Raw genomic sequence first — 11356 nt, forward strand, 5'->3', positions numbered from 1 at the left:
GTAATCATGGAACTGCTCCATGGCATACAGCTCACTGCCAGCATCGGTTGCGCCGAATTTGACTTCGAGCGCATCCCACAAGTTTTTGGCAATGCTCATATGAATATAGGCGTCAACCAACTTGTCTCCAATCACACTCAGAACTGCTCCCAGAAAGATTGTGGTTGCCTCTCTAAACGCCTTCTCCTGTTCAGGAGCAATCGTTTCTGTGAGGGACATACCACCAACCCAGAACACGTTCATCGCTGTGAGCCAAAAGGTGGTCCTAGTCTGCCAACACTTAAAATGCGTCCCGGTAAACTTTTCTGGTTTCAGAGTAGCAGCAAAGCCTTGAATCAAAAAGTGCCTAAAATAAGGTTTTTGGATTGTTGGAAATATTAGCACTTTTTCGATTAGACTTATCCACGAGTAAGCAGTAAGCATGGCATAAAAGGTATACATCTCATAGCGATACCTAAGCATACTAGCACGTACAGAACATAGAATCGAACCTTCTATGAGCAGCACATATACGGCTAGCATAAGTATGAGTAAGCGAGGGATGAACAGATCATATCCTCCGGTTGGCCAGGCCAACGCGGCGGCGGCAGCAGCAGCCTCGGCGTCGTCCGTGGCCTTCTTCTTGGAGGCGGCGTCATCGGCCATGGTGTGATGCAGGGGAAGTAGTGGAAGCAGAGGCGGACGAAGTTGGGAACGGATCGGGAGCAGTCGCGTCGAGACACTCCCCAAAAACCTTATTGCCGTTCTCCCGGGCAGGATCTCGAACGACAGGGTTCCGGAGGCACCTGCTCTCCCGACCAGCCGTGCACGCGGTCGTCGGGATGGGATCGCCGAAGGCAGCACAGAGTGAGGAACAGTAGATGACGGCTAGGTCAAGCGAGAGGAAGTGAGTGAACCGAACTTGGTTACTTCACTGGCCAGAGCCTTCTTATATAGTCCGTAAGGAAGAAAGTCGTGGGCCTTGCGGAGGCCCACGACCGAGTCGGCCCACTCCCGGCAAGGGAGTCGTTGTTCCCGGCAAGGGGTCAACGAATCACGGCAACGAGGGTCCCGGCAAGGGTCGCACCCCCGGCAAGGGGTAGACGAATCCCGGCAACGCAAGTGAGCCCACAGTCCAACGTCTTGGACAGTGGCCCACATGTTAGCGACTCGTTAATTAATCCCTGATTAATTAATTCATTCTTGAGCGGCAAAAATAAGCTTCGGCTCATTCCCGCGGCGCGCGCGTCGAGGCGAGTCGAGGCGAGGCGGGCGGAGGAGGAGGAGCGCGCGTGTACCACTCCTCTTCCCAAACTCCCAATGACAAGTGGTAGAGTAGCCCTTATAAAGGGGTCTCAGCTCTTCTCAACTAGAAAGGTGGAACTAAACTTCCCACCACCTGCCATCTCATACATGGGCCTCAAGATTAACCAAGGATTAGTGTCTTATATAGGCCTAAGCCCATTCATGATCCAACAATGTCTCAGTCAATACTATATTTCTTGCATCTTTTATGATGATTCGTGCAACTTTCTTTCTTCTTTTTCTTACAAACCTAGCAGTACCATTTTGTGATTTTTCAACCGCCTTGACAGCCGTGCCATTGAACCTAGCCAGCGGTCTGAATTTTGCATCACATGGGCGCGGTAAAACACTTGAATCGCTTGGGGTGTTTTCGGCCACACAAAACCACTTTCACACACACACCCATGTACTCATACACAATGGGATACCGAAATGATAAGTACGTGACATCAGTTTTTGAAGATTTCATTCTGAATGTGTTCACTATCGTTTGATTTGCTTTTTAAGAGAGAGTTTCTCTTAGATTTTCATTAACAAAAATCATAGAAAGTCATGACGATTGTGATTGGAGGTCTTTAAGTTTTGGTGGAAAGGTGTATTTGATGTGATAAAGGCTATGTGCCAGGTGGTTGATGACTTGTAACAACGGCCTTGGCAAGCGGGGGGCTGCAGCACCAGAGGACTACATTTTTTGTGGTGCTTCTCGAGTGCGGAGTTTCAATTTCAGGCGTGAAAACCCAAGGTCCAGTCTTTATTGGTTGTATCTTACGATGCTTTTGTTGAAGGCATTGCTTTTTAAGTGAATTCAGATTATTTTTAGGGTAAAAATCTAAGATCTTCGATCGCGTAACGACCACGTTTGTGCATTGTTTTTTTCTTAGAGGCGATGTTTTTGGAGAACTTTTTTTTTGACCCGGGTGTTGTCTCTAGTGATGGTTAGAATGTTGCTGCTCGTGGTTGATAATTGAGCCAGGGTCTTTTTTTTTCTGTTCTTTTTATTTTATTTTTTAGCTGTGTGTATCCTTCATAACTTTGAACAACTTGTTTGTAAAGGGGCCAGATATACCTGGTGTCTTCGCAATATTAATATGTTCCCTTTGTAAAAAAGAGATAGTCGTTCGACAATGACACTAAAAACATCAGGGTCGTCAGTTATAACAAAAGTAATAATGTTTGTAGTATGGGAGTACCTAGAACTCATCTAGATGAGACGTAATTTGGTCTCATTTACCTAAAAAACAAGAATGGATACAACCCACGTCAGCACACACGCATCTTATAGCATCATATCCAATGTCTATAAAAGATGAATGAGACCAAATTAAATCTAATCTAGATGAGTTTTAGCAAAACTGTTGTAGTATTAGCAAGATACAATCTTGTTGACACAACGCGTCAACATTATCAGCAGCCGAAAGTAATGACGGAGCAGTTTTCGGCTATGTTCTACCCATGAGCGCAACCATCTCTTGTATGTGCATTCAGAGAAATGTTCGTACAACACAGTATGGCTGGATCTCGATACGACGCATGTTCATTCAGAATCTTTCATCAAAAGAAAAGAATACGGTCATTGTTGTCTTGTTTCTACCATTCTCTCCGGTCGACTAGCTTCAGTCCCGCGGGCAGGTCACCGCAGTGGCGCACATGCGGCACGATGAGGCCGGCGTCTTCCCGCCGCTTGCAGTCGTACAGCGGCGGGACGTGGAAGCACGGCTCCATGGACACGTCCCTGCTGCACGGCCACCCCACCGTGCCATTGGCGACATGGTGCAGCACCCAGGGCTTGAGCCCGCCGAGCCCCTGCGCCACGTACCCGAACGTCGACTGCCCGGTGGTCACCAGCATGTTCGCCACGCTCAGCAGGTACACCTCCGCCCAGGCCTTGTGCTCGTGCGACCTCACGTTGTAGCGCTGCGTCTCCTCGTGGCTCGGCTGGTCCACCACCACCACCTTGCCGTCCGCCGTCGCGCGCTCCCAGTACATCTCCTTCATCTTGTCGCTGTACCAGCCCTTGAGGGAGGTGACCAGGACGGCCGTCGGTTGTTGGGCACCGGCAGCCGCCGGCTCGTCGTCGTCCTCCTCCTCGTCCAGCACCGCCGGGAGCAGCCTCTCGCTCTGCGTGCACGTCTTGATCTGCTCCAGGATCTCCGGCGACTCCGCCTCCCAGGGGAAGACGCGCACCTGGATGCCCACCACGCGCCGCGCCGACGCGAGGTGCGCGCGGTAGTACCGCGCGATGAGGCCCCACACTGGGTTCGTCGGGTGGAACAGGTAGCGGCCGAGGTGGTGGAACACGGTGTCCGGCTCCGGGAAGAGCATGCCGAGCTCCTCCTGGAACGCCTTCACCAGGAACAGCCCTGGCACGATGTAGCTGTCCGTCCTCATCACCAGCCACTGGATATCCCGGAGAACCCTCTGGTCGTCGTCGCAGAAGAAGAGCTTGTCGTGGTCCGTCTGGTTGTAGTCGAGGTGGATGTACGCGAACGCCGGCAGCTCGGCGGGGGCGGAGCCGTTCGTCTCGCCGGCTCCGAGCACTCCGTCCTCCCGCATTCTCCCAAACCGCTCCGGCGTGTCGAGGTAAAAGCTCTGGTAGTTGAGGAGCGGGAACCCCGGAGGCAGCAGCCACGTCGTGTTTGGGAACGGCTCGCAGAAGAGCTCGTCCATCATGTGGCTGGGGTCGACGAGGAGGACGCGGTCGGTGAGCAGCGCGTAGAAGAACGCCGACGCCGCCGCGAGGATCCGGTTGCCGAGGCCACGGTACGAGATGGAGACCAGGTATCTGCACTCCGGTGACGCGACGCTCTTGCCGGACTTGAGCTGCCCCAGAGCGTTGGCGTAGGCGGCTGTGCCGGGGCCGCACCGTCTTTGCAGAGCTTCGTGGCTTCGCAGTTTGGAGACGAGGTGCTGCGACGGTTGTCTGCCGGCGTTCCGACGGTACACGGCGGATTGGTACCGGCTGTGGCAGGTTTTTTGGTCGAAGCCGTCGGCTAGGAGGCCCCCGAGAAGCCTGTCATTGCCTGGTGTCTTCCGTTGCAGGAACGATACAACTTCTGGACCTGCAGAGGTGGCAGAATGTATATTATCGTCTCCGTATGGTATTCAAAGTCCATCAAGCACGCAGGAAAGCGCAGACTTACAATTTTTTTGTGTGGGCGTGGCTGAAACATGTGATTCTATACAGCATATTTTTTCCCCATAAAAGAGATATAGTTGAGATCTCTAAACTGCATAAGGATGTATCTGCATGTTTATTATGTTTCATGATGAAATACATTTTGATGTGCGCTACACAGAAAAAAATAGACAAGAACATGTATTTCATCATGAAACATAATAAACATGCAGAACATGATGAAATACAATTTAATGTTCACTACAAAAGTCCATATTATTTTTTTGTGTGCAGCCCACATCAAAACATATTTCTCATGATAATCTACAAACATGCAATATGCATTCTTATAAATGTGTGTCTTTAAAAGATTTTCTGAAACTTAATAGGTTGACTTTATAATCCTATATTCCTAAGAGAGTGTTTTTCACTAATCGTATTTATCTTAACATGTAAGCATGTCACATCATCATACAATTATGAATAAGATATGACCCATCTCAACGTGCAACCATGCATGAAAAAGACACACCACCACATGCAACCTTGTGTGAGAAAATATTTTTCGTTCTATTATTCTACTTATATTCAATACATAAATATTTTACAAGTATATATATAATAAGTCATATGTATTTTAAATTTCAACTCACGTGTTATTAATCTAAATATTTATATTATATACAAAGTTCCTCTTTACCCAGAAAAAAAGAACCACTTAGAATAGCCAAACAGATTATATTTGTCGAGAAATGCAAAATGGTATCGGATTTGAACCGATGACTTATGCCTTACCATGGCATTACTCTACCACTGAGTTAAAAGGCTAGTGGAGGAAGGCCTCCTAGGGATAAGAGACATAGGGCTAAAGAGAGAGCCAAAAAACTAACCTATTACTATATAGTTTCATATTTTATATATTAAATTACATATTGGTCTAAAAAATAAATCGTGCAAAAAATATTTCTCCTGAAGTTGCTGAAAGCTCGAAAAACTTTTGGCAACTTTATTTGTCCTGAATGAACTCCTGATTACTAAACAAACTTCCCCCAAAGGAAAAACTGCAAATTCTCCTAACCAATTAAGCTGCAGTTCCCCTGGGTTACTACTAGTAGCGTCTATACGACGCAGTACTGGACAGGAGCTAGTTTGGTAGTAGTTTTACCTCTGGCTCTGCCGGGCATTGCCGCCTCGATCTCGACCACCGGCTGCTCGCCATTGCGCCCACCAAGGAAGACGATGAGTGATGGCACCGTGAGCAGGAAGGCGACGAGCTTGGTGTCGATTCCCGGGCACCATCGCTTGCCTTCTGCAGCAGGCCTCGTCTTCATCACCGCTCTCTCTTCCTTTCCTCGAGCAGGTGCTACTGCCAACGGTGTGCGAACTTTCCTTGGGTTGGTGCTTCAGCCTTGGGAGTCGCCACGCCGGTGTCTTCTTGAAGAGCAGATCAACGGCTCAATTGCGGATCGCAGGTCAACGGCACCGCACCACGCAGATGCGGGAGTCGGGCTTTAGACAAACTGCGAGTGCACCGTCATTTCTGTACTTTAGTCGTAGCCGTCTGACACATCTAGCTAGGGATCTTTGGTTCAGCTAGCTATTGCACAAAGTCAGCTATCGTGAAACAAGGGAGCGCGAATCGTCGGTCCTTACTTCCAGATCCAGTAACAGAGTACTGTATTGGACAAGTGTAGGTCACGAAACTTGAGCCGGCTGACACTTAAGTACCACTACTTCAAAATACCCGAAATACAGTCCATCTACTTGCGCATGGGGGTTCACTTTGGTCCGTATATACGATTGGAGCTACGTATTTACTGACTTGGCCGAGTCAGCCGTTGCCAGCTGTGCTTTGACCGCCACTTGTGCAGCACCTGTCGGGGGGGGGGGGGGGGGTTTAATACTAGATGGCTGGAGGTTTTTTTTGCAAATGCGCGCACCTGGTCGGACCGCACCGGGTCGCTCATGTCTCCTCCCTCCCGCAACCCACCTGGTCGCCCTGCCTTATCCCCTCTGGCCAACCCTAGCCAACCCTCGTCTGCGCCGCCGCCGTCGCCTTCCGCCGCCGCAGCCATTGCCGACGCCCTCCTCCGCCTCCTCTGTCTCCTCCTTCATGTCGTCTTCCAGCTCCATCCGCTCAGCGCTGCGTGGCCGCTCCGTTGCTGTACCACTGATCGGGTGCCCGGATTGCAGCGAGCAGGTGAGGTTCTATCGGTCTAGCACCGGTGAGCACGATGGATGGATCTTCTACAAGTGCGTGAACCACCATGTAAGTGCCAGTTCAGTAGATTCATGCCGTGTCAGCTCACTTTAGTAATGAAGCAGAGCAGCTGGTTAACTAATGCAGTAGTTTAGAGCAATGCAGTAGTTGAATCATTAAATCTGTAATTTTCTGGAGTTGGTTAACTAATTTTGCCACTGATTAATCAGGTCACTTGTGATTTCTGGCACTGGGAGCTTGAGTATGTGCAGCATCTGGTTGAAACAAGGCGTCTGGTTGGTGATGCTGCTGTAGATGCAATTGGTGCTGTTGAGGACAAGAGGGAAGAGCTTGAGAGGCAGAGGACTAAATCAATGGCAGGCAGAGGCACAGCTGGAAGGGTCATGGCTGGGAGAGGCAGGGCTGGAAGAGATAATTATGGCAGCTCCAGTGAGAATAAGTATGCTACCAAGCAGCAAATTGCTATGCTTTTAGGGTTAGGCAGAGAGATTTTGATGCTGCTAAAGCTGATGATTGATTTTCTTACAGTGCTTTGTGTGATGTGGTTCACCTTAATTATGAAGAAGTGAAGTGTTGTTAATTCAGTAGGTGCAGGTGTGTTAACTGAGCATACTAAAATGGTTGCTTTTGTTTGCTCAGTAATGCTTAGTTGTAATGGTTGTTGTAATGGATAATATGTCAGTAATGTGAAGCCTGCTTGACCTACTTGCTTTGAAATGCTAGACCTAATTGCTTTGAAAAAACTGACAGATGTATTTCATGTCAGAAGTGTAGTTAAACTAATTCTGACAGAATGTTTGCAGTTCACTGAATTTTTATAGTTAACTGAATTTAGATTGCAAAGTTAACCTCATTGCTTTCAAATTAATTGTTGTACTGAACTAACTTTGCAAACTTTGCAAACTAATTGCTGTACTAAATGAAGTAAGTGAATCTCAGCACAACTGAACTCAAAAGAAAGCATGTACTTGCACCTGCTGCAAACACCCACCTAGCAACTTGCACTCTACATGTAGCTTTGGTCCACCAGTCGACCACCACCACCAGATCCCCTTCTTCTTCCTCATCTTTCATATTCAAGTTCGTGCACCACCAGATCCCTTCTCTCCTCTGTCCAATAGCCCCAACAGATCCCCTTGTCATCTTGAGCTAGCAGCAACCATGGTGTCCTGGGATGATCTTCCCAGTTCTTCTGAAGATGACTCTGTGACCAGCAAGGTTAGTGTGCTCCTCAATCTCACACAAATCCAGTCTAGGGTTTCTCAGCTACGGTTTCTCTCTCAATTGATTCCAAATGTCTCTCTTTTGTTTAGCCACCTACCACAATATCCTGTGAGGAATGGAGTGGCTTGGCTACAGATCTGCCAGCTTTAGATGTGGGCATGGATCTTTGTGAGAGAAGAATGTGGCATTTGAATCTGTTGATACTGGCAGAAGGTTTCTAGCTTGTGCACAAAAGGTTAGTAATTTTTTTGCATTTGGCACTGTTAAACATTTTTCTCTTTGTAGTATGTCTTAAGTTCCATCATCAGGCACAGTACTGAATACTGGCAGTTAACTGAATCTCTTTTTTGTATGTTCTAAATTGTTAGGAAGTACCCAAATGCAGATATATTGAGTGGGTTGACCCTGAGTGGCCTGATGCTCTGAAGATGAGCCTAGCTACTATATGGACCATGTATGAAGAGGAGAAAAAACAGAGGCTCAGATAGAATGTTGTGAGTGCTGAAGAAAATTTGAAGGTTCTTGAAGAGAAGAAGAGGATGGAGAATGAGTTGAGGCATTTCAAGCTTGATTTTGCTAAGATGGTGGCTGAGAAGGAGCAGGCAATGAGCCAACTAGGCAGCACACAACTTACTCTGACTGATCTAAAGGAAGAACTTGAGAAGAAGAAGATTGCAGACAAGTCAGTAACCAACATTCATCAGGTATTCAGGGTTAAAGCAGAGAAAGAGAGGGACCAAGCAGTGCAAGAGAGGGATGACTTGAAGCATGAGAAAAGGAAGCTTGAGAACATGATTGGTGACCTATTCAAACACAAAGATGCCACGAAGGAGAAGATAAGGAAGCTGAAGGGCATGCTGAATGAATTTGATTGAATCCGTGTCATTGTAAAAAAAAACCACTTTGTATCTTTCCTCCTGGATTTGTGTCAACTAAATTGTGTTAAGATAAGATATTGAAGTTGAAGTGGGTTAAGATAAGAAACTGAAGTTGGTTCAGATAAGAAAATGAAGTTAACTGTCTCTGTCTTATATGACTGAATTTGCCTGAATTTATATGCCTGCAGTTGCTGTTTTATATGACTGAATTTGTCTGAATTTATATGTCTGCAGTAGCTGTTTTATATGACTGAATTTGTATGCCTGTAACAAATTTTTCTTAAAGAAAAAAAATTACACAAAAATAGTTTTGCCTAGGTCTCAAACCCAGGACCTGTGGTATTGAACGTTGGTGGCAATGCCAGTGTGGTAAGTAGTAGTGCTTTGATCAAGGGCAGGTACTAACCTACCTATTTAGCAGTTGCTAGTGGCCCAATGGCTCACGCCTCTTCCATTTCCTTGTCTGCTCTTTAAGCCCACCCACCCACCGCTCCACTCTCCACTCTCCACTCAGTCCACCGTGTCGCCTCGGTTACCCCGCACCAAACCCCCACGAAGCCGTCAAGAAAACCCTCGCCGCCGACCACCACACCGCCGCCGCGGACATGAAGAACAGCCCCGCTTGGAAGCGGGTCATCGATGACCTCGCAGGCGATGACAAGGCGATGCGCGCAGACCTGACGGAGATCGGGAAGTGGTTCTCCAGCATTGGGATGCTGCGTCGCCATGCGCGTGGCCTCCTGAAGGTGATGACCGACGACGAGCTGAACCACGCCTGCGACGACCCCTAAGGTATCCCTCCTATGCTCGTCCTCCGCTTCGCGATGCAGGAGACGCGCTCCGACGACCCGGGGCAGCGAGCCCGGTGGTGGATGTACCGGTCCGCCACTGCGCCGCGCTAGCCGGATCCGTTGCGCGTTGGCTCGCGAACGGAGCGCGTCCACAACGTCGACTTGGCCGTCCCCGCGCCTGTCAACACGGCGTACTGGGACCACTACCTGTTGGGGAACGTTGCAGAAAACAAAAAAAATTCCTACGATTTCACCAAGATCCATCTATGAGTTCATCTAGCAACGAGTGATTGGATGCATCTACGTACCTTGTAGATCGCGAGCGGAAGCGTTCAAAGAACGGGGATGAGGGAGTCGTAATCGACGTGATCCGAATCACCGGAGATCCTAGCGCCGAACGGACGGCACCTCCGCGTTCAACACACGTACGGTTAGCGTAACGTCTCCTCCTTCTTGATCCAGCAAGGGGGAAGGAGAGGTTGAGGAAGATGGCTCCAGCAGCAGCACGACGGCGTGGTGGTGATGGAGCTGCAGTACTCCGGCAGGCCTTCGCCAAGCTCTATGGAGGAGGAGGATGTGTTGGAGAGGGAGAGGGAGGCACCAAAGGCAAAAGGTGAGAGGTCCTCCCTTCCCCCCACTATATATAGGGGGCCTAGGGGGGGCGCCGGCCCTAGGAGATGCAATCTCCTAGGGGGGGCGGCGGCCAAGGGAGGAATCCCTCCTCCCCAAGGCACCTAGGAGGTGCCTTCCCCTCCTAGGACTCTTCCTTTAGGGTTTCCCCCACCCTAGGCGCATGGGCCCTAGGGGGAAGTGGCGCCCCAGCCCACTTTGGGCTGGATCCCTTCCCACTTCAGCCCATGGGGCCCTCCGGGATAGGTGGCCCCACCGGTGGACCCCCGGGACCCTTCCGGTGGTCCCGGTACAATACCGGTGACCCCGAAACTTGTCCCGATGGCCGAAATAGCACTTCCTATATATAATTCTTTACCTCCGGACCATTCCGGAACTCCTCGTGACGTCCAGGATCTCATCCGGGACTCTGAACAACATTCGGGTTACTGCATATACATATCTCTACAACCCTAGCGTCACCGAACCTTAAGTGTGTAGACCCTACGGGTTCGGGAGACATGTAGACATGACCGAGATGCTCTCCGGTCAATAACCAACAGCGGGATCTGGATACTCATGTTGGCTCCCACATGCTCCTCGATGATCTCATCGGATGAACCACGATGTCGAGGATGCAAGCAACCCCGTATACAATTCCCTTCGTCAATCGGTATGTTACTTGCCCGAGATTCGATCGTCGGTATCCCAATACCTCGTTCAATCTCGTTACCGGCAAGTCACTTTACTCGTACCGTAATGCATGATCCCGTGACCAGACACTTGGTCACTTTGAGCTCATAATGATGATGCATTACCGAGTGGGCCCAGTGATACCTCTCCGTCACACGGAGTGACAAATCCCAGTCTTGATCTGTGTCAACCCAACAGACACTTTCGGAGATACCCGTAGTATACCTTTATAGTCACCCAGTTACGTTGTGATGTTTGGTACACCCAAAGCACTCCTACGGTATCCGGGAGTTACACGATCTCATGGTCTAAGGAAAAGATACTTGACATTGGAAAACTCTAGCAAACGAACTATACGATCTTGTGCTATGTTTAGGATTGGGTCTCGTCCATCACATCATTCCCCTAATGATGTGATCTCGTTATCAATGACATCCAATGTCCATAGTCAGGAAACCATGACTATCTGTTGATCAACGAGCTAGTCAACTAGAGGCTTACTAGGGACATGTTGGTGTCTATTATTCACACATGTATTACG

General features: G+C 49.0%; 1 protein-coding gene across 1 annotated transcript; it reads right to left on the minus strand.

The window, feature by feature from the left end:
- Positions 1–2630: 2630 nt before the first annotated feature.
- Positions 2631–5871, minus strand: LOC125522683 (galactoside 2-alpha-L-fucosyltransferase). Its single transcript, XM_048687724.2, has 2 exons — positions 5565–5871; positions 2631–4343 (listed from the first exon to the last, which is right to left on the minus strand). Exons 1-2 carry the CDS (start codon positions 5728–5730, stop codon positions 2872–2874), a joined length of 1638 nt encoding a protein of 545 aa, XP_048543681.2. The 5' UTR covers positions 5731–5871; the 3' UTR covers positions 2631–2871.
- Positions 5872–11356: the final 5485 nt, after the last annotated feature.

This window comes from Triticum urartu, chromosome 7A (assembly GCF_056163025.1).
Source record: "Triticum urartu cultivar PI428250 chromosome 7A, HENAU_Tu73, whole genome shotgun sequence".
Classification (NCBI taxonomy): Eukaryota; Viridiplantae; Streptophyta; class Magnoliopsida; order Poales; family Poaceae; genus Triticum; species Triticum urartu.